Below are 27,253 nucleotides of genomic sequence, written 5' to 3'. Positions count from 1 at the left end.
AATAACATTTGTTACAAACGACCCGTGTGTCCGATTATTCAGTGCTCCTAAACCGGTAAAAACTATTTTATTTTGTAACTCTGGACAACTTAATTTTTCATAGCATTCACGATTCATTATACTTATGTCACTTCCCGTATCTATTATACTAGTGAATTCCCGATTCGCAATTTTTACTTGTTTTGACTGTTTCTGACGCAGATTATCGAAAATTACATGCGCAACTTTCTTCTGTGTATCGACCGTTTCTTTACATGATTTCGCGATATGACCGAATTCATTACATTTAAAACATTTTACACCTTTGTCTTTTGATGGACATTCTTTGCTTACGTGATCTTTACTACCGCAGTTGAAGCATCTCTTCGTTTCCGTGGATGTCGTGATGTTCATGTCGTCTCGAATCGTCTTTTTCTTTTTATTCTCTTCCGTCTTTTGCTGCCTCGTTTTTGACTCTCCTTCTTTTCGTATGGCCTCGTACAGAATGAACCTCTCCTTCAGCTCTCGTATCGTCTTCGCTCCATGTAACACCGTTTTGTTAACGGGTTCGTCTTGAATACCCTCGATGATGTACTGGATCACCGACTTTGTATCAACGTCTGCTTGCGCCGCGATTTCGAGCATCTTATAAATGTATGCTTGATACGATTCATCTGATTTTTTCTTTCGTCGCATCAATTCTTGGTGCACTGCGTGACTGTCAACAGCGTCCATGAATTCCTCCGTTAAGGCGATGCTGAACCGGTCTGTATACGTGCATATTTTTGGACAGGCATTTCTCTTAATTGGCTTTATAGATCGTAAAATCCTTCTCCACAATTAAAGTAGTAACAAAAACATACACGGGAAACTATAATTTAGTACGAAAAACGAAAGTAAATTAAAAAATTATAGTTTAATTATCGGCTTCTGCAGCCGACTCGTGACAACATGTGCCCCATATAAAAATTTTAGACTTTGTATATATGAAATAAATAGTTTACTGCGTATGAATTAAATAAAAGAACAATATGGCGCTTGCAGAATGGTCCTAGAGGCTCTAGTATGAAAGAAATGGATGTCTGAAAATTGTTTATGTAATTTGCACGTGGAATTGATGCAGAGAGCTATAGTTTAGTTGCTCGATATTCTGAGAGCGGCGCTGTAATCGAATTTGCAGCGAAGCGTATCGCTGGATCATTACAACGACCTAATTTATCGACCTTACTCAGGCTCGTAAAACTTTTTTAGTGCCCTGAGAAAAATTTTTGCATCTAGCGTAACAATGCCGTTGATCGTAAAATCATAATAAAAATATATAACGGCTATAAAGTCTGTATCAGATTACGCATTAGATATAGAGAATTGCGAGTTAAAAATTAGAATCCAACCAGTCAAAACAAAACGCAAAATTCAAATTATCTGACTGGTCAAATTCTAATTTTCAACTTGCAATTTTCAATAATTTGATGCAACCTTTAAATTCTTTTTAAGAGAAATATTCAAATTGATATTCACTTAGATTATAAAATGTATCATAATAAAAGCAATCACATTTTATAATCTATGTGAATGCTTTGAATATTTGTTTACACACACACACACACACACACACACACACACACACACATGTATGTATATATAAATGCTCGAAATCATGTTTTGTTGCCAGAAAAAAACGTTGAAAATATAATACTAAAAGAAAATAATTTTATTTTGGTATACTTTTATGAATTATACGTTATTATACAAATTAGGAATACAATATTAGGAAATTTAAAAATGCTCTTCTACTATCAATTCAATTAAAATTTCTCAAGAACACAAAAAATAGATTTGCCATAAAAATTTACAATGAGTGTTTTAAAAACGTCAACAAAAGTTTAATAATTTTTACATATGTTTTTACATATATTTTGTGTCCAATTTTAAGTTAATTTTATTGTAGAAGAGCATTTTTGAATTTCTGGTTTTCTTTTAATACATTTTACAAAAAAAAATTTTTTGACCCGAGGAATCGAACCTGGAACCTTCAGCATAATAGTCAAGAATCATGACCGTCCAACCACAAAGGTCAATTTACGATTCTTCTTCCGTAATGGTACTACAGCTGCTAAAAGTATTTGATCTTTTTCTCAAAAATGCTTGAACAACGGGTTTTATCGCAGTAAATGTATGAATGAATATTACAATCATATCAAATTTTATAAAATCAATGACTAGAAACCGAGTTCCTCTCGTTAACGCAATACTGAAAAATTTTCGTCGCATGGTCGGTAAATCGAGATCGGAAATTACGTATTTACAGCTGTAACGAGAGAAAAGCAGACAGCTCGAAACGTTAGAGGATAGTTGGAAAGAGAAAGGAAACGCTTGAGAGAGAAGGAAACAGAAGAGTCTTCTCCGACTCAACGGCGCGCCGTTGCTTGTATGTACGATCACGTCGTATGCTTTCTCTCTTAATCCAGCGTCAAGCGAGAAAGATGCGTGGGGAGCTCTTCTGTCTCCTTCTTTCTCAAGCGGTTTCTCTCCTCCTCGACTATCCTCTTCTGTCTCGAGAGTTCTCGCTTTCTCTGCAGTGTTGCCGGCTTATCCTGTAATGAGGACAAGCCGGCAACACTGCATAGCTTAGTGAAACGATTTCAGATTTTCGTCTTGCGGAACCGAGTTGCGACGCGCGCGCGCGCGCGACGTATTACTATTCTGTTTTTCACTTATATACATATATATATATATATATATATATATTTATATATGTATATATATATGTATATATGTATATATATATGTATATATATATATATATATATATATATATATATATATATATATATATATATACATGAATAATTATACGTATATTGAACATACGTTCAATTTATATGTGTGTGTGTGTGTGTGTGTGTATATATATATATATTATTTTTTTTTTTCCAATCTCGATTTTCCGACCATGCGACGAAAATTTTTCAGTATTGCGTTAACGAAAGAAACTCGGTCTTTAGTCACCGATTTTATGAAATTTGATATAATTGTAATATTTATTCATACATTTACTGCGATAGAACTCGTTCAAGCATTTTTGAGAAAAAGATCAACACTTTTAGCAGCTATAGTACTATTATGGAAGAAAAATTCTAAATTGACCTTTGTAGTTGGACGGTCATGATTCTTGATTACTATGCTGAAGGTTCCAGGTTCAATTCCTCGGGACAAAATTTTTTTTGCAAAATGTAGTATTGAAAAAAACCAGAAATTCAAAAATGTTCTTCTACAATTAAATTAACTTAAAATTGGACACACAGTTAAAAAATTTAACACTTTTTCTGACGTTCTTAAAACACACATTGAAAATTTCATGGCAAATATATCATTTGTTTTATGTTAATATCATTTGTGTTCTTGAGAAATTTTAATTTAATTGATAATACAAAAGCATTTCTAAACTTCCTAATATTTTGGTATAATAACGTACTTAGCATAAAATATTTAAAAATGATTTACAAATTATATATGTTACTGTAAAAGCCCGAACTACGGTAAATCCTAAGATTTTCCAGTAAAACCTAAGATTTACCAACACTTAATACAAGTCCGAACAGTTCTGTAATCATCGTTCATTTCGAACTTTTACCACCATTCACTTGGTAAATCTTAGGATTCATCTCAAAGGCACAGTAAATGTTGAAAAAGACATGTCATAACGTGTTCGGCGCAAATTTTATTTGTGTTATTTTTTACTATACTATACTATAGAAGTATTTTAAAGGTGTTTTCAAATGACTAGTTACTAAAAATTAATAAATAAAAATACCAAATGAAAATAATTTAAAATAGGTAGGGATTTGACTACTTACAAGTAAACCTACCTTTGCCGGACTCACCGATTTCATTGAAACTTTGCACATTTGTAGAGTAGGCGAAAATAATAGACACGTATTTTTTTTTATCGGCAATGGTCAACATTAAAGGGGTGAAATCGACCCCCAAAGTTGAGGGTATTAGGGAATCATCATGATGTTACACATAAAAATAATGTACCGATCAACACGAAATCGTTACAAAATGTTTTTTATGTTAAATAGTAAAGTTTACATGTCCGACTTTCCATGTACCCTTGTTGCAAGGGGTAAAACATCCCCCAAAATGGCTTATTTTTGTAGTATTTTGAATATAACAGAAGAAATTATTCTCCGATTTTAATGAAACAAATACCAAATTAAGGAGCAAGAAAAAATAAAAGTTACGTGTTTTTTCTTTTTTCCAAAGAACCAAAATAAGGGGGTGAATCAGCCCTTAAAATAAAATTGTCTTTTCTTGTACTGAAATAATTTCAGTCGCTCTTTGAAAATGTTTTTTATGTTAAATAATAGAGTTTTATATGTACGAATTTCCATGCACCCTTGTTGCAAGAGGGTAAACCACCCTTCTCACGAGAAATTATTATTACGACGAATGGATGACGAAAGCCTATTTACATTTTTATCTATGTCTAATCTATTTATCTAAAAAGTACAACTAATGCAAAACATTATTTTTTTGTTTTTTAATATTTAAAAAATTTTTTTTAATTTTTTTAAACTTTTTTAATTTTTAATACTTTTTTTTACCTCTTTTAAATTTATTTTTTTGTATATTTTTAATAGATTATTGTTTATAATTTTTACAATAATGATATGCAAAAAAAAATTCATTAATGCATAAAGAGTTTGCACACCAAGCACACTTTATAATTGCTACATTATTGCATGACGCACATATAGCTTCACAATTTTTGAAACAATAATCTACGGGATTATCAAATTTAGGTGGTTTTTCCTGTAAATATCCGCTTTTGTACCACGAATATTTAAATAAATTTATAAACCGAGGATTAGATTCTTTATGCACGTGCATATTAATGAAATTCATTGAAGTGCCACTAGGCGGCGCATGGGACGTAACTCTCTCGTGAGCGAAGTCATCGCATATATCAATAAATATAGACCCGTAATAGTTCATAGAAAACGGATTTGCTATTTCGTTAAAATTCTGTTTCTGCAAAATGACGCTAAATCCAAAGAATGTTTTAAAATTATTAGCGATCGCTTTCGATGATCCGCATTATGACTTTGAATCTGTCATTAGCGAAGCTGAAAGAAATTTAAGTTTTCATATAGAGAGTCTGATAAAAGATGCTATTCAAGAATCCCTGTATATTGAAACGTATACTACTCTCAATTTTGATGAAGAAGATATTATTCAGGATGCAGTTTCAATCAAGGAAAATAATAATGATAATTATATTCAAGATACTGTGACTTCCAATTTAAGTGCATCTATTGAATTAACAGAAAGTTTGGATGAAGAATATAAACAAAAAGTTATAAAATTTTGGAAATCAGGAAAAAAACATAAATTAAAATTTGCAACAGTTCAAGCAAGATTTAAACGTGTTTCATCAAAGCAACAATTGTATACATGGGAAAAAGAAATTTCAGAAGGTGGAAATACTAAAGAAAAATTAAAAAAACTATCAGAATATGTATTATCTCAATTTGAAGATGCTTTACAAAAATGTTTACCAATTCATGATTTAGATATTCGCAGATGGGCTTTGAATGCTAGAAATCAATTGCAATTATCGGAAGATTTTTTTAAAGCATCTGATAAATGGATTCATAATTTTAAACAGAAGCATCATATTGTTTCTAGAAAAATTAATAAATTTATAACGCAGAAAAGTTTAACAAATGTTAATAAATTAAAAACAGAAACTAGCAATTTTGTAGAAAAAGTAAAAACAGAACTTTTACTAATTGGAGCAGAAAATGTTTTTAATTCTGATCAATCAGGTTTTAATTTAGAAATGCACACAGGACGTACTTTATCTTTTCGAGGAAAACAAAAAATTGAAACATTAACACGATCGATAAGTTCTATGACTCATAGTTATACAATTCAGCCAATCATATCAGCAAGTGGTTCTCTTTTATCACCGCTATTAATTATTTTACAGGAAAAAGATGGAAAATTTGGACCTCAAGTAGAACAAAATCTTTTTAGAGCTGATAATGTTGTCGCATTACCTTCAAACTCTGGTAAAATGACAACAAACCTTGTAAAAACATGGTTCACAAATGTTTATCTTCCAAACTGTAAAAATAATAGTGTTTTGCTTTTAGAGCAAATTCATGGAGTGGCCAAAATTCGAAACAATTAGAAACAATGGACACATTATCCAAAAATATAAAAATTTTAACAATTCCTGCTGGGACGACCGGAATGATTCAACCTCTCGATGTCTTCGGTTTCAGAATCTGGAAAAATTATATTAAACATTTCTCTGACATGATTCTTTTATATAACTACGATGTAAACTTACATTTGCGAAACAATATTATTAAACTCCAGTCACTTATTCATAATCAATTTTCTTCTCCTCGGTTTATAAATTTATTTAAATATTCGTGGTACAAAAGCGGATATTTACAGGAAAAACCACCTAAATTTGATAATCCCGTAGATTATTGTTTCAAAAATTGTGAAGCTATATGTGCGTCATGCAATAATGTAGCAATTATAAAGTGTGCTTGGTGTGCAAACTCTTTATGCATTAATGAATTTTTTTTTTGCATATCATTATTGTAAAAATTATAAACAATAATCTATTAAAAATATACAAAAAAATAAATTTAAAAGAGGTAAAAAAAAGTATTAAAAATTAAAAAAGTTTAAAAAAATTAAAAAAAAATTTTTAAAATATTAAAAAACAAAAAAATAATGTTCTGCATTTTACTTTTTAGATAAATAGATTAGACATAGATAAAAATGTAAATAGGCTTTCGTCATCCATTCGTCGTAATAATAATTTCTCGTGAGAAGGGTGGTTTACCCTCTTGCAACAAAGGTGCATGGAAATTCGTACATGTAAAACTCTATTATTTAACATAAAAAACATTTTCAAAGAGCGACTGAAATTATTTCAGTACAAGAAAAGACAATTTTATTTTAAGGGCTGATTCACCCCCTTATTTTGGTTCTTTGGAAAAAAGAAAAAACACGTAACTTTTATTTTTTCTTGCTCCTTAATTTGGTATTTGTTTCATTAAAATCGGAGAATAATTTCTTCTGTTATATTCAAAATACTACAAAAATAAGCCATTTTGGGGGATGTTTTACCCCTTGCAACAAGGGTACATGGAAAGTCGGACATGTAAACTTTACTATTTAACATAAAAAACATTTTGTAACGATTTCGTGTTGATCGGTACATTATTTTTATGTGTAACATCATGATGATTCCCTAATACCCTCAACTTTGGGGGTCGATTTCACCCCTTTAATGTTGACCATTGCCGATAAAAAAAATACGTGTCTATTATTTTCGCCTACTCTACAAATGTGCAAAGTTTCAATGAAATCGGTGAGTCCGGCAAAGGTAAGTTTACTTGTTAGTAATATAAATGATAAATAATTACTCTCATATGATACATAAAAATGTGTAAAGTTTTGACTGATAGTTAATTGAAATAAATGCTATACAAATATATATTTGTATAACATAATTTATTATACATTTAATTTCTAATTAAAATCTTTAAAATATTTTATAAATAATCATCTAAATAATTTATATTTTATTTATTTTAATCTCTATATCTGTGTCGCGCTTTCCTGCTTCCTTTCTTTTTAAAAAATGTCCTTTTCAAAAATGTAAATTCGTGTAGCATCGTAAAATAAAATAGTAATTTGTTTAACGAAGTAGAGCTTTCTAGCTATAAAATGCTTTTTTCAGAATTTTATTATCATCATTTTTTACAAAGTTTTACACTTGAAATATTTGTCTATTTTTCGGAATCAGAATAATGTTTGATCAATTTTGTTGTTATGAAATATATAATGATAATTATCTTATTTGCTATTTAATTTTTAATAATAATAATTTGTTTATTTAGATAGTGGTATATTATTTTTTTAATATTATATGCTATTTGGAATATATATATATATATATATATATATATATATATATATATATATATATATATATTTGTTATAGGATAATATTGGATATTGGATAATTGTTAGTCGGTCTTATTAATTTTGGTTATTGTCATACATATATAAGGTATATGATTCGTTATTCATTGAATTAATTATCAATTTGTAGTTTTATTGTACTTTTCTGTCAGTTCTGAGCCTTGGTTGTATGTTAATTCAATTTATATCTTGTCGCTACTACTGTCAATTCTACCATGACTACCGTAAGTCTTTTTGAAGCTATTTTTCGTAATTTACTTTCCAATTGCCTGTATCTCGTTTTTTTTTCTAGTACTAGTGCTAATAAAGCTTGCGTCAAAATCTATATGACTTGGGAACACGTATCACTGAGAAAACTTGCTGTCTATTTTAGACTTTTTGACATTCGTTGGTCAAAAAATTAGAATTGAACATTAACTTAATTTTCTAGAATTATATAGTTCTTGGTAACTCGACTATTGTTTTCTCTTCTCGAATTAGTAGCAATGGTACTGGAATTAAAGTTTGTATGTCTTGGGAACACAACTGGCTGAAAAATCTGACTGTCTGTTTTTAAAAGGTGCCAAAATTTATATGTGGTGTAAAGCTGATTTAAATGATTCTGTAGCTTGAGGTCACACCACTAGTGTTTTTATTCTAGATTCAGTGGTAATAAAGCTTATTTAAAATTCTGTATGTATTGGGAACACGGGTTGTTGAGAAAATTGATTGTCTATTTTAGACATGTGACACTCGTCGATCACTAAATTGAAATTTTAATGTTATGGCATATTTCTCAGCTATTAGCATTCCAACGTGTACAGACTTTTATTCTGGCATAATTACCACTAAGACTAGAAAAGAAAACGATAGTCAAGCTGATACAAAGCGTATTATTATTAAAAAATTAATAAAACGTTGAAATTTTAATTTAGTGATCGACGAGTATCACATGGCTAAAATAGACATTCAATTTTGTCAATAACCCGTATTTCCAACACATACAGAATTTTAAATAAGCTTTATTACCACTAAATGTAGAATAAAAACACTAGTGGAGTGACCACAAGCTATAGAATCATTTAAATCAGCTTTACACCACATACAAATTTTGTCACCGATGGATGTCAAAGGTGTCAAAAACAAATAGATTTCTCAGTCAGTTGTGTTCCCAAAACATACAAACTTTAATTTCAGTACCATTGCTGCTAATTCGAGAAGAGAAAACGATAGTCAAGTTACCAAGAACTATATAATTCTAGAAAATTAAGTTAATGTTCAATTCTAATTTTTTGACCGACGAATGTCAAAAAGTCTAAAATAGATAGCAAGTTTTCTCAGTGATACGTTTTCCCAAGTCATACAGATTTTGACGCAAGCTTTATTAGCACTAGTACTAGAAAGAAAAACGAGATACAGGAAAGTAAATTACGAAAAATTGCTTCAAAAAGACTTGTGGTAGTCATGGTAGAATTGACAGTAGTAGCGACAAGATATAAATTGAATTAACATACAACCAAGGCTCAGAACTGACAGAAAAGTACAATAAAACTACAAATTGATAATTAATTCAATGAATAACGAATCATTTACCTTATATATGTATGACAATAACCAAAATTAATAAGACCGACTAACAATTATCCAATATCCAATATTATCCTATAACAAATATATATATATATATATATACATATATATATTCCAAATAGCATATAATATTAAAAAAATAATATACCACTACCTAAATAAACAAATTACTATTATTAAAAATTAAATAGCAAATAAGATAATTATCATTATACACTTCATAACAACAAAATTGATCAAACATTATTCTGATTCCAAAAAATAGACAAATATTTCAAGTGTAAAACTTTGTAAAAAATGATGATAATGAAATTCTGAAAAAAGCATTTTATAGCTAGAAAACTCTACTTCGTTAAACAAATTACTATTTTATTTTACGATGCTACACGGATTTTTTGATTAATATTCATGCAGTAATTGGTTTTTTTATAATCTGAACATGATTAGATGTGTTTTCCCATATATAATGAGTTTTCACTTCCCACAAAGTTTATCGTAACAGACTTTAGAGCTGAATAACTCATGAAACAAAGCTCCAATGGCGAATAGATAAATTAAAAGTTATTTGTAGTGGCGGGTTCTCGCTGATAAACCTGTTGTTTCTTTCCTGACCTTTCTGGTTTAAAATTTCACTTTTTTGACTGGGAACGATAACTTTCACATATGAGTAATTCTGAACATTGTCGTGATTCTAACGCTCTGTGTGCTTACCTGTGAGGAAATTTTTGTACATTACTAAGTTTCTAATTATAAAATGTTGAATTGACTACCTTTCTTTTATTACTAAAGCTCTTAATTAAAATTTTAATCCATATAATATCCCAAAACTAAAAAGTTCTGTAAAATGTAAAGTATAAATGAGAGTGAAGACTCCGTGAATTGTAATGTTTAATGAATGGAGGCAATTTTAGCGTACATAATATTTATGTTTAAAAAAAAATATTTATCTTTAAAAAATATGTTTAAAAAATTTAAACGTAAATACATTAAAATGTAAATTTTATTTTAGTTTTCAGAGGGTTCAGAACATAATAATGTAAAGTACACACAAGTATATATGTATATTGATACACATATATAGTGGTTATAATAAAACGTAATAATATTTATTATTATTTTCACATTTTACATATGAGAGGACGAAAGATGGTCTACAGGACAAGAGTTATTAATGAACAATACTAATAAATATTATTACATTGCGTTATGAATACTATAAATATTAAATTATTATTATAGTTAAAAATTTTTTTTATTTTAGTATTAAAAATGTAATGAAATTATAAATTATATTAAAAATATAAATATTTCATGGCACACCATTTTCTTTTTCTATAGCATAAAACAATAATATATTCCGAGGCTATTATAATATTGAAAAACTAAAATTATTAACTATTGAATTAAAATTATGTTTTCGACATAAAAGTAATTCCGTATTTTTATTATGATTTGTCATATAATTTTAATTAATTAATAAAATTCATGACTTTTTTAAATTATTAAAAAAATTTTTTTATAATACAGAAATTGTTTATATGCTATTGAAAGATTAAATGATTTGCTATAATGTTTAATTTACAATATTACATGTAAATTTTTATATTTTTTTGTACACTTATATATACACATATATAACATGTATACGACAGTGAAAAGAATTCTTGAGCGCTTGGGCCATCGAGATTATCGCGCGCGAGCGAGCGGAGGGAGTGAGAGGAAAAGACTAGTTCTATTGCATGATCTTCGAAACGAGCCGAGGCGTGACACGGCGCGCGCGACGATTCGGTCAGCGCGACATGTTTCGTGGCCAGGCGAGCGCGTGGCCGCGGGAGAAACGCGCGCACGTACATGTCTCGGTACCGCTGCGGAAATCGGAGAGAGGGAAAGGAAAGTGATGGGGCGCAAAATTACGGTGAAGTTATAGTTGACATAAAAATTTTAGTGTGTGTTTAAATGTCGTCAACCTAACCTAACCTGTCCCTGTTCAAAAGAGGATATAATGCAGAAGTGTAGGATACCTATAATGACAATATAATGTCAAAAGGTTTCTATCATCACAGACTGTTTACAGTGGTAAGCTGTACTTTTATTAATCATTTACTGTCAGAGGCGTTTATCGTGAGCTGACTATCAACCCTTTCTAGGTACACATGTGTACCAGGTACACATGTATACCATTCTGAAAGGGTTAATTAATTATCAGAGGTGTTTATCGTGTGCTGACTATTATTAATTAAATATCAGAGGCGTTTACCGTGGGCTGATTATTTTTAATTAATTATCAGAGGCGTTTATCGTGTGCTGACTATTATTAATTAAATATCAGAGGCGTTTACCGTGAGCTGATTATTTTTAATTAATTATCAGAGGCGTTTATCGTGTGCTGACTATTATTAATTAAATATCAGAGGCGTTTACCGTGGGCTGATTATTTTTAATTAATTATCAGAGGCGTTTATCGTGTGCTGACTGTTATTAATTAAATATCAGAGGCGTTTACCGTGGGCTGATTATTTTTAATTAATTATCAGAGGCGTTTATCGTGTGCTGACTATTATTAATTAAATATCAGAGGCGTTTACCGTGGGCTGATTATTTTTAATTAATTATCAGAGGCGTTTATCGCGTGCTGACTGTTATTAATTAAATATCAGAGGCGTTTACCGTGGGCTGACTATTATTAATTAAATATCAGAGGCGTTTACCGTGGGCTGACTATTATTAATTAAATATCAGAGGCGTTTACCGTGTACTGACTATTATTAATTAGATATCAGAGGCGTTTACCGTGGACTGATTATTTTTAATTAATTATCAAAAGCGTTTATCGTGTGCTGACTATTATTAATTAAATATCAGAGGCGTTTACCGTGGGCTGACTATTATTAATTAGATATCAGAGGCGTTTACCATGGGCTGACTATTTTTAATTAATTATCAGAAGCGTTTATCGTGGGCTGACTATTTTAAGTTTGTATTTGCTCATCTTATAGGCAAACATAAGCAAACGAGAATAGAGAAACTATGAAAAATTTTTGCGTTTCATAAAAATTGGCGATGAGAATGAAGAATTCATTCCATATTGCCTACAAAATATTGCCATATTTATGTTCGACATGAAAATATAATTTTAGTATTATGTATTATATACATCATTTTCTAATGAAATGGCAATAAATGTGCTAAACATTTAGTCTGACTGACGTCAATCTCTTTTTGTTACTTGCAGCGAAAAGAGATAGCGTAGTGTCAAAGTGCAATGTATATTGCCAACACATTACGTCCTTATTCAACAGCAGAAACCCAACAGGTCGGACAAAAAATTGTTTCGCGTAAACTCATCCGCCTACAAGACGGCCCGAGCGTGCCTGTCGAAATATACGGTACTGAGTTGGGCGGTTTCGCTTGTTGAAAAGACAAGGATGAGTGCAGAACTCAAATGATAATGGATCTAAAAATATCGATATTATCGACATTTTTAGTTCCACTTAGTAGATGGCGCAGGACCGTCGGAGTTCGGCCATCACTCCAGCATCGCCTTAATGCTCTCCGTAGTTTTTTCCACGTCTTTGTACATTTTTCATAGTTCACAAATAATTTTGCCGAACCACGAAGAAGTCGCTTTGCGTACGCCACCTTCTGTATATCAGACCATTCGCATAATACCGCCATTTCTTCAAAGTCTTTAAGCCACCTCTTTACGTCGACCTTGTTGTCTCCACTAAAAGTTTCCATCGACTCTTCTACGTCTCTGAATGTTAACAAATAGTTTCTTCTGGATCTTCTCGCACCATTATGTCTTTGATCAGTCACCAGTACGTCTTCTTCGTCGCTTGAACTAGAACTGTTTTCACTCACATCATCTTGCTGCTGCACGCTTTCCTCTTCATCTTTGTCTACATGTTGTCGTCCACCATGTTCGCGTTCCACGCTCATAATTGCTGCCAATCTTAGAACAAGCTCGTTCTTGGGTCCCGTTGTCTTCAATCGTCGTTTTTTTAATTCGTCTTTTAATTTTACTATCGTCATCTCTGCTAACTTAGCACTTAGATCGTCGTCTAACACACTAGGGCCTGGTGTCGACATCATCAGAATAATACGTCTTAAATCACGTCTTCGTCTTGTAATTTCTGGTGCGAGTCACCTTCGCTGTCTGTATACGTCTTTATTTCTTCTTTACTGATACACTTTTATTGCACTGATGATTCACTCACAATTAGACTCGTAATTTCGCTTGTATCTCTTGTATTCCTTATGTAATTCGACTGGACGAGCCCCCAAAAAATATGTAGAATATTTGAAAGGAAAGAATACAAGCATAAATGCAATTAAAATTTATTGTGTCTCACTCGCAGATCAGATCATAAACAAACTCAAACTCTCTCTTTCCAATCGTTTACATTCGTTGCTAAACGACGCTTTCTAACGCCGTCTTCGCTTGCTCGAAGAGCGAGAATCATATCGACGGATAACTTCACACAACGCATTCAAGATAATTATATAAATTAACCCTACATATATACGAGGTGTGTTCAAAAAGTATCGCGAATTTTGTGTTTTTTCAAAAATTATTTATTTATTCATGAATATCTATTTTGTCCCCTTCAAAGTAATCCCCATGAGATATTATACACTTGTGCCAACGGTTTTTCCAATCTTCGAAGCACTTCAAAAAATCATTTTTTTTTATCTTGTTCAGCTCCTCCTTCGATGCCGTCTTTATCTCGTCAAGCGTAGCGTAACGTCGTCCTTTCATGGGCCTCTTCAGTTTAGGGAACAAGAAAAAGTCACAGGGGGCCAGATCTGGGGAATACGGTGGCTGCGGCATCATTAGTGTGTTGTTTTTGGCCAAAAAGTCGCGCACAAGCAACGATGTGTGAGCAGGGGCGTTATCGTGGTGCAAAAGCCAATTTTTGTTCTTCCACAAATCCGGGCGTTTCTGGCGGATTGCTTCGCGCAAATTGCGCATAACTTGCAGGTAATATTCCTTATTGACCGTTCTACCCTGTGGCAAGAACTCATGATGCACCACGCCCCTGCAATCGAAGAAAACTGTCAGCAAAACTTTCACATTCGACCGAACTTGGCGCGCTTTTTTCGGTCTTGGTTCGTGCGGCAGCTTCCATTGAGATGATTGAGCTTTGGTTTCCACGTCATAACCATAAACCCACGATTCGTCACCAGTTATGACCCTCTGGAGCAAATTTGGGTCGTCGCGGACAGAGTCCAACATCTCATTAGCAATGTTCATGCGATGCTGTTTTTGGTCGCAATTGAGCAATTTTGGTACGAATTTCGCGGCGACCCGTCTCATGCCCAAATCATTGATAAAAATCGAATGGCACGAGCCAATTGATATGTTTAGGTCCTCAGCAACTTCTCTAACGGTGATTCGACGATTGGCCAATACCATTTTCTCCACTTCATTAATTTTTTCGTCTGTTGTTGAAGTGCTCGGGCGTCCGGCACGCTCTTCGTCGTTCACATCTTCTCGGCCTTCTGAGAACATTTTGTACCACCGATAAACGTTGCTTCGGTCCAAGGTAGCTTCTCCGTATGCCACAGTCAACATTCGGAATGCATCCGCGCACTTAATTTCGTTTTTCACACAAAATTTGATACAGATTCTTTGATCCATTTTTTTGAATAGGTAAAAATCGAAGACGATCCAAAACACGTGCAAGCAAAGCAGCTGTCAACAATTAAGTGAACATTCAAAATGGCCGAGCTTGTCGGCATAAGTGAGAGACATGAGTACCATCATAACGCCACAAAAAGATCGAAATTCGAATATACGTAACCCGCGAAAATTCAAAATTCGCGATACTTTTTGAACACACCTCGTATATATATAATTCACCTTTTATTGCTTCTAACTTTTTCGTATCTAATTTGGCTTTTCTTTTGTAATTTGGATCAGCGGCCTTTTGAATATTCGAGATTTTTCCAGTTAAACTGGAAGTCGCCAAGATTTCTCTTGAAAATACCGCGCCAAGTAAGGCGCTAGTAAACTTTCTGAAGTTTTCTCTACTGCATCTGCTGTAACGTGTAAAATCTACGAGCACTCCTCCAATGTCGATGCTTATGTCATCATTAACCTAATCAACAATACATAACATAAATTAGTTACGTTAAGTATCGCGATATTGTCGCAACGCCAAGTACATAAAAAAAATTGATGAGCCACGCATGAATAAAGGCCGTATGACTATATAGGCTTTTTGATCGCTGATGACGAATCTACAGTCACAATTCCAATATTAACAAATTTTTAATATAATATTAAAATATATCTAATTCAATATGACAGAGCAAAATAGAAATTTATATTTTGTTGTATTCGCAGAAAAGCTTATACACACACACACACACACACACACACACACACACACACACACGCACACACACGCACGCACGCACGCACGCACGCACGCACGCACGCACATGGAAGATGTATGTAAACGTTTGTAAATTAAACTTTAATGAAACCAAGAAAATAGAAAGGGATAAAATCCTATCAAAAAAACCAAAAAGTGTATAAAGTGTATCTAATAAAAAAAATGTTATTCAAATTTAACTGTTCAAAAAAGATATAAGATCAATAATATTAGCCAAGTATATTCTTACAAAAAAGATTTCTTTACAAAACAAATCTACTTTCTAAAATAAAAATAAAAATTATTAAGAATATAAGGTCAATACAATTAGTCAAATTATCTAACAAAGAAGACTTCGAAAAGACATAAGAACTTAACCAGAAATTATTTGGATAAAATGGATAAGTAAGGCAATTATAAAAAAATTATACACAATAAATAATGCATTTAAAGATACATACAGCAAAAAGTTTAACAACTAAAAATATGTGTAGCAAAAGTTTAACACATTTATTGTCCATTAAAATTCTAAATCGCACAAAACAGGTATAAAGTGAGTGAAATAACCCACAAGATCATAATGAAGCAAAAACTTGCCATGCCTGGGTCGCAATGCGACTCATCAATTTTTACATAGTTTCTAAAGATACTTGTAGCATTATCATTAAATTGACGATCAATTTAAACACTTTTTTATATTTATTTAGATTAAGTTTGTTTGCATTTCAAGTCCGACTATGCTCGACGCGCAATTTTATTTGACTCTGCATTAGTTATTTGTATAATTTAATATATTGTTAATTATTTTTGCATATGATATAATACAAATAATAATAATAAATGTACATTAGTCTATTACCTTTGAATTTGTACTTTGAGTACAGTTGACGCTGCAATTATTAGGCGTGAATATGCTCTCTTTATTATCATTATCATTTGACTCTCGTCTTTCAGATTTGATCTGTAAATGCATGAACAGAGACAAATATGTATAATGCATCAACAATCAATATATCTGAATATTCTATACTATATTCTGTTGTATTTTATAATAAATTATATTTTGTTTTAGAGATTATATTCAATTCTATATTATATTCTATTCTAATGAAATAAAATACATATTATATGTACGTACGCACTACACCCATTTACCTGTAATATCATACATTCATGTTGCACCCTGAATGAGTGATGCATACGATTTTTGTTCAACTTTTTTGTTCTCACTATTGTTCTAAAAATAAATTTTCTAATGATATATTGATTATTAAGTAATGATCATTTCAATATAATGATTTATTACAACACAGAAATAACAAATAAGTAATCATTTTTACCTTTAATACGCTTAAACTTTTTGTATCAGTTATCATCGCAGAGCATTCTGTTGATGTATCATTATCATCAAGTGGATTGCTATTCTGTAAATATTTGATTAAAGTGATTTTATTAAATTGATGACTTTTAAAGTATTAAATATTTTAGAAATATTACGAGGGATAGGGAGTCGTTATTTTATCATTACTTTTATTTTTTTATAACAATTTAGTAATAACGTTATAAATTTTCATAATGGTAATAATAACGCTAGGATGCTTGGAGACAATCAATTTTAACAAAAGCAATTTGTTGTCATGCATTATTCATTGAAAAAAGTTAGTTCACTCATGTAACGAACAAAAGTAATGCAAAAATAACGCGTTATTTTGACTTGTTACATAACGAGTAAAGTTACAAGTATTTTTCAATGAGTTATGCATAATGATAATGAGCTGTTTGTCAAAAGTGACTATTCTAAAGGACCCGACAGAAAAACTTAAGCAGTAAAACGTATGTAGTAAGAAAATCAACGCGTTGGATTTGCTACTGGTATATATTCTGGACTGTCATTGGCTAATTCGCTTACTGCTTAAGTCTTACGTCTAAAGTTTTTCCGTGTGACATAGCCTTACTATTACTATTATTGAAGATTGTAACATAACCAAATTATAAAAAAGTAACGAATAACAGCGTTACTTATTACAACTTACTTCCTATACCTGAATATTACATATTTACGCGGTGCTACACTACAAACCTTCGTAATAGTCTTAGTATAATCGTCAGTTTTGTCTTGCTCATGGACATGTGACACACTAAGTTGCTTTAATTGTTCAGATAATATTTTCTGAATTCGCTCTGCGGTCTTTTCTAAACTTCGCATTTTTTCTGTTACTTTCGGAAGTTCTATAATAAGTTATATTATATAATTAGCATTATATAGTATTATTATTGTAATTCAACAAGAAAATTAAAGCATCACGTGTGTATATTCTACAAACTAAAAATAAGAAAATTTCAAAAAAGTGTATTTCGCAAAACATAATGATAATGAACTTTCTCATAAAGCATATACACCTCGAAGTTTGTACTTTTTAGTTATTAGTACATTAAAAAACAATTCACTAATTGTTTACAAAACTGCAAAGATATAAATGGAAATGCGTCAAATCACAAAATTTTTACGAAGTTTGCGAGGTTTTATGGCGTCAATTAAAAATCGTAGACAAATGCGGTTTTTTGAAAGCGTGATTTTTTAACTTTAATTTGCATAGAGCATTGTTTGATATTTTTTCACCGTTATTCAACATTGAAGCATTGGTCTTTTTTGTTTCAAGATTCACGCTTTCGAAATCTGTAAACCTGCACATTTGCGTATGATTTCTAACTCACACTATGGAACTTTGCAAATTTGACAAAAAATTTTAAGATTGAGGCGTCTTCATTTATATCAGTACAGCTTTGTAACGATCAATAAATCATTTTCTAAAGTATTGGTCTAAAAAGTAAGTCTTTTAAAGCGTCGTCTACAATACGAGTCGTTACAATGTTACGACGTTGCGACGGACCAATCAAAGAAGAGAATATATGATTTTTTTCTTCTTTGATTGGTTCGTCGCAGAGTCATAACATCTTAACGACTGCATTGTAAACCTCGCATAAGATGTTTTTAAAAAGATTTTGTCACCATCAGTCTTGGCGAAGTTACACTTTCTTGAACTTTACCTATTTTTGGGCTACAAAATAAAGGTAATGTTTTAATTTTGCTGAGTGTACTACAAATTTAGAAAAAAATATAATTTTAATATTTAATACATAACAATACTGTTTCATATCGCAATATAAAAGAATAAAAGAATAACTGTAGTACCTTCGCTTACGCTTCGCAATACTCGCAAACGTGCATTGTCTAGCCATAACTTTTTCACATCCATTTCTAAAATGGATATTTTTGTAAGTAAGTCACTCTTAGATTTAGAGCATTTAAGCTTGAATCACTACTGTCAATCTATAAAAATTTAATGCATTTATATTTATCATTTTGCATAACCCGGGAAAATATTTTTTATATAAAATTATATATAAGATATATGTAATTACAAAAACTTTAAAATATACAGATATATTTCAGTATACGGACATATTTGAGATTTAATTATCTAGAGTTGTATATAAAAAAATGTTCCCAGGAAGAATTTTAGAAGAGAAATTAAATATTTACTTCATAATCTTTTGATTTTTTAACAGCTGATAATATTTTCTTGCTCATTGCGTCTTGTTTCTTTTGAGCTTTACTATCATTCTGTAATGATATGTGAAATTTCAGTGTATTTATAGTTTCACACCTTCGCATACAGCAATAACAAAATAGTAACATTTTAAATAATTAATGACATTAGGCAAAGTAGTATGAAAAAATTAAAATAAAAACTGTATGACATTAACTCATATAATTATGTGTAAAAGAAGTAATTCAGAGAATTAACTTGTTTCATAAGTAGAACGTCAAGGTATGTTAACATTTGACTATTTATTTATCGTTATTATAGTCTAATAGGTTCCCACAAAATTTTGCAGTTATTAAGTCACGTGTAATTCAAATTTTACATTTCTTTAATAAAAACTTCATCGTAGAAAATTTTGGCTATTGACTAATAAAAAATAGTCAAACGTTTACATTTTTTATATTTTATTTATGAATAAGGCTAATTTTTTGCGAATTGTTCTTGTTTACACACATGACCCACGCAGTATGTAATATTGCAATAATATTGCACCAATATTACAATATCGCAGTAATATTGCAATATGTTACATGCTGTACAAAAATAAATAGTGAGTTTATTAACAAAATACAAATTTATTTATTTTTTAAATTATGAAAAAAATTAGTTTCGATAACTTGATAGATGATAAAATGAATATAAATCAAATTTTACTTTATTTCTTATAGAGTTTTCAATAATATTTGTTCATTTACCTTTTTTAATGTTCGTGTTGTATTCTGCTTTCTCTTGTCTTCATCTTTGGTATCATCTATATCACTATCACTGGAAGGGCATTTCTTTTTTAGAATTTTTCTTTCTTTTTTCTCAGGATGTAAGACTCCATAATTTTCCAAATTTGCCTGCAGCTCGCACATTTTTGTCCATTCTATAATTATATTTATCATACGATTTCAAAAATAATTTTAGTATGCATATATGTATATGATATATATATATATATATATATATATATATATATATATATTATCATACGATTTCAAAAATAATTTTAGTATGCATATATGTATTCAAAAATAATTTTAGTATGCATATATGTATATGATATATATATATATATATATATATATTGTAACATCCCAGATAGTCAAACGTGAAAACGCAATCTAAACCAAATAACCGGCAGAAATTAAGTTGTTCGTAAATTACTGTTACATTGCTTTTAATTTAACGCAACAAAAATATTTTTAGTATTTAATATTTTAGTAAAAATTAATTTAGTATCAATATGCTAAGTTCTGTTATCAAGCAACGATGGTTCCAATTGTTGCAACCAATATTTATGGTTGCAACCTGGTAGCAATTAATTCATGTGAGCAACGATTCTCATTCACGAGTATATTAATTGCCGATATGTTGTTGGAAACTTATATACTGCTATTATATTTATGACAAATTGGCGACAATTTGCAATCGTTTGGCTATCTGGGATGTAATGTGCAGTGATATTTTGTGTGTGTGTGTGTGTGTGTGTGTGTGTGTGTGTGTGTGTGTGTGTGTGTGTGTGTGTGTGTGTGTATGTGTGTGTGTGTCGGCGTATGTGTGTGCGTGTCAAGAAGATTTGTTCTTTACCTTTTTATAACCTTTTACACAAGAAGTTATTGCTAAAATTTGTAGATATATATACAGGGTGACCCAAAATTCGCGCAATCGGAGTAGAAGACGTGATACTTTATGATAAAAGAAACAACTTTTTCCTTTAGCAAAATTGCGTGCGATAAGTAGTTTTTGCAGGAAAGCACGTTAAATTTAACGAATAAGTGTTCTTGGCTCTGCGGCGCTCAGGGCCGGCGCGCGCGCTTCTTATTCACTTGTACCTAGTCGTTGGCTAATGATTGTAAGTAATGTCTTAAAATGCTGATACGATTCTATTACTATTACTAATTTTACATAATTATGTAATAATTATAACATTAAAAAATTAATAATTTTAAACAAATTCTTTGTTTTTTTTTAATCTTTATTTTCAAATAAACCTACGGAATCAGATAACTTTTTATTCATTTCTTACGTAAGGAATGAAATCAATATTTAATTTATTAACTTTTCATATTTTAAGCAATACAGAAGAGGTTAACGGCCGATATTTATTGATTCTACAGTCTTAAAATGTCGTAACTAATTATAACAGAATTGTATCAGCATCTTAAGACATTACTTACAACCACTAGCCAATGACTAGGTACAAGTGAGTGAGAAACGTGCGCGTCGGCCCTGAGCGCCGCAGAGCGAAGAACACTTATTCGTTAATTTTAACGTACTCCCTTGCAAAAACTACTTGTCGCACGCAATTTTGCTAAAGGAAAAAATGGTTTCTTTTATCAGAAAGTATCACATCTTGTACTCCGAATGCGCAAATTTTGGGACACCCTGCCATGAGCACAGACTCTTACTACATGTGTTTTGAAACTGCAAGAGCTCAATTTTCTTCTCATTATAGCAGCGGGCTGAACATCACGATTTGGCCATTTCACCGATACTTTTTCGCAATTTTCAATAACACGATTCACGACTTCATCGTTGCTTAAAAACTCGTGATAGGTGCACCATGGTCGAAATCCGACAGCAATTTTATTGCTTTCGTTTACAAATGCGACCAATATGCACTGACAAGGGGAGGACCAGGTGAGAGACTCTGGGATTTTGATCTCAATTTTTTTAGTTATTCTGGAGACGAAAAAAAGTTTACGTCTCCCGGCGTTTCATTGAATAGGCCTTAGTTTCGAAATAATAAATTTGTGAAAATTGGCCATTCTGCGGCGCGACGTATGAGCCTTCCCGAATTCAAATTCCCTTCAAATTAAATTTATATTAAAGTTTAGAAAATGATATTAAATTAAATTTTCTATTTTAGAAATTTGCATACTATATTAATATCATCAAGATAAATAAAAACATTTTTTAAAAATAAAAAAAAGAAGAAAAAAGAATATTGCACACATCCGGGAGCGAACCCGGATCTTACGATTGTGAAGCACGCATCTAACGCACAGCCGACTGCACTGGTTGCGAGAACAGTTATCGGGAAGGCTCATACGTCGCGCCGCGGAATGGGCAATTTTCACAAATTTATTTCGAAACTAAGGCCTATTCAATGAGACGCCGGGAGACGTAAACTTTTTCTTCGTCTCCAGAATAACTAAAAAAATTGAGATCAAAATCCCAGGGTCTCTCACCTGGTCCTCCCCTTGTCAGCCCTTGTGAGAATCACTTATTAGCGATGCAGACTCCATTATTAGAAATACGCGCGTTTATTTTCCTACACGCGTGTTTCTCGTGATCTTGCTAGCCATCAACGTGTCGTGAAAACTACGCATGCGTGTTCCTGTAAAATAGAAGAAAGCGGCTGCGTAGCCGTAGAGAGAGAGAGAGAGAGAGAGAAGGTATTTGCCGGTTGCCGGTTGGCCGCGCGCATGGCGGCAATTTTCCTTGTATATATTACACTTATCACAGCATTGTTACTGGGTCTGATGAAGAGGATGTACATATGGTGGACTATGCTTTTTCACAAATTTACAGTCTTATGGGCGATTTATCACCTCGTGTGAGAGCATCGGCGATGTCTCTTTTGGGCACCATGAAAAGTGTATCGCGTCGTTACATAGAACAAGCGTTGGATAAAAAACAAATAGTGGTCGAAGACGAAGAAGAAGAACAGAGGGAGAAAAAGAAAGCGCGTTCAAAAACACGGAAGTTTCCAGCGTAAAGTATGAGAAGAGGATATTATAAAAAGTGGGTCGAAGAGCACGATATTAATGTTCCCGAAAAGAAGTCGTGTTGCCCGGTTATTTCAAAATGATAATGCATTTGATCATCTGGCTGCTCCAGAGCATATTGAGGTTAGTTCTAAGATTTCATATGTCAAGTAAACATAGTTTGCTCAATTAAAGATACAATATATCTAGTGCGTATTTAACAGTCTCTGTAAATTATGACTACGTAAAGAACGTTATAAGTGACATTATTGGTAATGTTAACATGAAATGGTTTTAGAGTTACAAATCAATTGCAGTTATACAAAACCAGTTAAGCTAGTGTATGTTGTTTATATTATTTTAAATACACAATTTATATTATAGATTGATGCAAATGCTGTTGAAAATCAAGATGAACAAAATACTCATTATAGTAACTCCGAATTAGATAACACAAATGATTACGATGCTGAACAAAATACCCATTATGGTAACTCCGAATTAGACAACACAAATGATTACGATGCTGAACAAAATACTCATTATAGTAACTCCGAATTAGACAACACAGATGATTACGATGCTGTACAAGAAAACACTGGAGACGAACACAACTGTGATGCATCAGAATCCAATGAAAACGAAAATAATTCATCGCTAGAAGATATCAATAATGAAAATAATATGGAAGTCGACGAAGCATTAGAATTGAATCTAGATAATAGACACATTATCCAGCAACCACAAATGGAGGTAAATTTGTATACTTTATATATCTATACATACACTATAGATATTATAACAGATCAATTATGAGACAGGTGTGACTTTTGGTAATATCTAAGAAAACATTAATTCTAAGACCAGTGGAAAATGGTCAACATACAAATAAATTAAAAATAATATTACATTATACAAAAGTTATACTTTTTGTAGGTGCTGAACAGTTAAGGATAGGATAGTACAAAAAAATAAATTTTTTAATTGCAAATGTGTTTGTTTAATACAGTTTAATGTTAATTCATACAATTATATGTTAAAGAAAGTATAAACCTAGGGGGAGATCTTTTGACATCAGACATTATGCCAAATTTCAAATATGTTGTAGAAACCCCCCTCACACTGTCACACATTATAATAACTCTTGCAAATGCGCAACAGTTTACAAGAAATTATCGTTTAAAGTTTACCGTGTGCTTATTATACCGAGCCGTTCCATGTCATTATCGTACATTAAACATAGTATACGTTCCGAAATTCACTGTTAGTACTAAAAATCTATAATCTACGTTACGTATGCTATATATTTTTAGTATTAGCAATAAATTTCAGAGCCGAGCGACTAAGGTGTACAATACTAGAATCGATTATCAGAAGAAATTTACTTTTTTTACGTACGATACTAGAAGTTTCCAGTTTAGATTTTGTGTATAAACTATTTTTTCGCAATTTTTTTAATATGCAATCAAATCAAATAAATCGTTATTTAAAATATAAAAAAAATGATTCGACAAAAAATATTATTTCTTAAATAACATTTTTTTATTTTCAACCAATACGTATTAAAAACATTTAGATTTTTACTGGAGATGTAAGTAAAAAATAAAACAATTATTTATAAAACACATAATAAAATTCATTAATAAAATATTTATATTTAATACAAGAAAATAAAAATAAATACTAAAAATAAATTATACAAAATTAACAAAAAAGTATTAAATTACTCGGAAGTAATTAGTTCTGCATTTTTATATATTTTTGGATGACATTCATCGTAAATCATCTAAAATACATAAAACATGTAAAACACATCTCTATTAAGAGATAATGATCTCTATTTATATAATAGGCACTTGAAACAATAATTTCTTGTAAACTATTGCGCATTAGGAAGAGTTATATTGTGTAATGGTGTGAGGGATATACTACAACATATTTCAAGTTTAGCAAAATCTGTGATGTTAAAGGTGCGGTCTCTCCTTATAAGATAAAACTATTTTTGATTATTACTTTTTTTGTAAATATAGGTAAGGGATCCTCTTTACGAAGATTGTCCTTTAACAAGAGAAGAGAGTGAACTATTGATTCTCGAATTTTCTATAAGACATCACATCACAGATGCCACATTAGAAGATATAATTCAAGTGATTGATTGTCCTTCCACGTCCAGTACATATATCGAAATTTCGTATATTAAATCGTCTCTCGGTGTCTACAGGAAATGGCACGATTTATTACTATTGTCCAAATTGTAATGAACTTCTACGACATAATGAATATGAATTAGAAGTACAATGTAATGATTGTGAAACTCTATTCGAGAAATCCGAATTGAAACAAAAGGGTAACTTCTTTTTTCATATTCCAATCAAAAAACAACTGATAGATGTGATTAATAAATATTTTCATCAAATACGAAGAACGACCGATACTGAAAGCGATGTTGTCAGTTCAGACGTGTATTCTAAATTACGGCAGAAAGGAGTTATCAATGAAAATGACATCACGATGGATCAATGGAATACTGATGGTGTTCAAGTCTTTAAGTCGTCGAAAATTTCTATGTGACCGATTCAAGCGTGTGTCAATGAATTACCTTATCGTTTGAGAAAAGAGAACATGCTATTATGTGGTTTGTGGTATGGTACAAAAAAACCCATAATGAACATCTTCCTGAAACCATTTGTTGACGAGTTGCGAAATCTACATGAAGAAGGAATACTTTATAGAGGATCAATAGAAAACCTACAATGTGTAACTATAAAAGTTCATACTCTTCTTGCTTCTGTCGATGCACCAGCTAGATCAGCTCTTCAGGAATTAACTCAATTCAATGGAAAGTTTGGCTGTACATATTGCCTGCATGAAGGTAAACGTATTTCCGTTGGAAGGGGACACGCGCGAATTTACCCTGGGGAACAAGGACTAACTAGAAGTAAAAGACAGCATAGAATGGATGCTGAAGAAGCAGTAAACGTTATGAAACCAGTTCGAGGAGTGAAACATCCTAGTATATTGATGATACTACCAGTTTTCAGTATTGTGTCTTCATTTCCACCTGAGTATATGCATAATATAATGTTAGGCGTTACACGAATGTTTGTTAGTGCATGGTTTAATCCAATATACAATACAAAAGTGTGGTGTCTACTTAGACACAGTATTGAAATTGATCGAACACTTAATATCATTCAATCTCCTACAGAAATTTCTAGAACTCCGCGATCCATTCATGATATAAAACATTGGAAAGCATCCGAATGGAAAAATTTTTTGTTATATTATTCAATGATCTGCATAACCGGCTTTCTAAGGAAGAATTATGTAAAACATTGGTTTCTATTAGTTTTTAGCACATATGTATTCCTTAAAAAAAAAATAAGTCAACAGGAATTCGACGCAGCACAATATGCCTTACGAAAATTTGTCCTCAATGTCGAAAGTTTATATGGTCAAGAATTTATGACTTACGAGGTGTGTTCAAAAAGTATCGCGAATTTTGTGTTTTTTCAAAAATTATTTATTTATTCATGAATATCTATTTTGTCCCCTTCAAAGTAATCCCCATGAGATATTATACACTTGTGCCAACGGTTTTTCCAATCTTCGAAGCACTTCAAAAAATCATTTTTTTTTATCTTGTTCAGCTCCTCCTTCGATGCTGTCTTTATCTCGTCAAGCGTAGCGTAACGTCGTCCTTTCATGGGCCTCTTCAGTTTAGGGAACAAGAAAAAGTCACAGGGGGCCAGATCTGGGGAATACGGTGGCTGCGGCATCATTAGTGTGTTGTTTTTGGCCAAAAAGTCGCGCACAAGCAACGATGTGTGAGCAGGGGCGTTATCGTGGTGCAAAAGCCAATTTTTGTTCTTCCACAAATCCGGGCGTTTCTGGCGGATTGCTTCGCGCAAATTGCGCATAACTTGCAGGTAATATTCCTTATTGACCGTTCTACCCTGTGGCAAGAACTCATGATGCACCACGCCCCTGCAATCGAAGA

The 27,253-nt window shown here is 31.6% G+C and overlaps 2 protein-coding genes across 5 annotated transcripts in view; one reads left to right on the top strand and one right to left on the bottom strand.

Annotated features, from left to right (window-relative positions):
• LOC105205336 overlaps window positions 1-27,253 on the bottom strand; it is a 37,807-nt gene that overhangs the window by 4,620 nt on the left and 5,934 nt on the right. Inside the window, exons 1-7 of one of the 4 annotated variants that reach the window (XR_005575233.1) lie at window positions 20,254-20,306; window positions 19,495-19,575; window positions 19,144-19,281; window positions 18,031-18,179; window positions 17,291-17,374; window positions 17,089-17,187; window positions 16,810-16,911 (exon numbers count right to left, since the gene is read on the bottom strand). Coding sequence is in view for 3 of the 4 variants with exons in the window: in XM_039451921.1 (XP_039307855.1) it covers window positions 17,122-17,187; window positions 17,291-17,374; window positions 18,031-18,179; window positions 19,144-19,207 (363 nt within the window). In the remaining variant the exon portion in view is untranslated. Of the gene's footprint in view, window positions 1-16,809; window positions 16,912-17,088; window positions 17,188-17,290; window positions 17,375-18,030; window positions 18,180-19,143; window positions 19,282-19,494; window positions 19,576-20,253; window positions 20,427-27,253 lie in introns of those variants that run through there. The other 3 variants (XM_039451921.1, XM_039451922.1, XM_039451923.1) reach the window with 3 other exon arrangements.
• Window positions 22,507-26,635, top strand: LOC120358260 (myb-like protein D). Its single transcript, XM_039451920.1, has 3 exons — window positions 22,507-23,397; window positions 23,638-24,006; window positions 25,284-26,635. The coding sequence occupies exons 1-3, from the start codon at window positions 23,314-23,316 to the stop codon at window positions 25,509-25,511; spliced, it is 681 nt and encodes a 226-aa protein (XP_039307854.1). The 5' UTR covers window positions 22,507-23,313; the 3' UTR covers window positions 25,512-26,635.

This window comes from Solenopsis invicta, chromosome 7 (assembly GCF_016802725.1).
Source record: "Solenopsis invicta isolate M01_SB chromosome 7, UNIL_Sinv_3.0, whole genome shotgun sequence".
Lineage (NCBI taxonomy): Eukaryota > Metazoa > Arthropoda > Insecta > Hymenoptera > Formicidae > Solenopsis > Solenopsis invicta.
This window is presented reverse-complemented; position numbering and strand designations above follow the sequence as displayed.

What these genes read in the sequence shown, in the direction of transcription:
- LOC120358260 (XM_039451920.1), top strand. Translation starts at nt 23,314, where the DNA reads ATGTTCCCGAAAAGAAGTCGTGTTGCCCGGTTATTTCAAAATGATAAT. An exon ending in CTGCTCCAGAGCATATTGAG is followed by an intron (nt 23,398 to 23,637) that starts GTTAGTTCTAAG and finishes TTTATATTATAG; the next exon opens with ATTGATGCAAATGCTGTTGA. An exon ending in TCCAGCAACCACAAATGGAG is followed by an intron (nt 24,007 to 25,283) that starts GTAAATTTGTAT and finishes TTGTAAATATAG; the next exon opens with GTAAGGGATCCTCTTTACGA.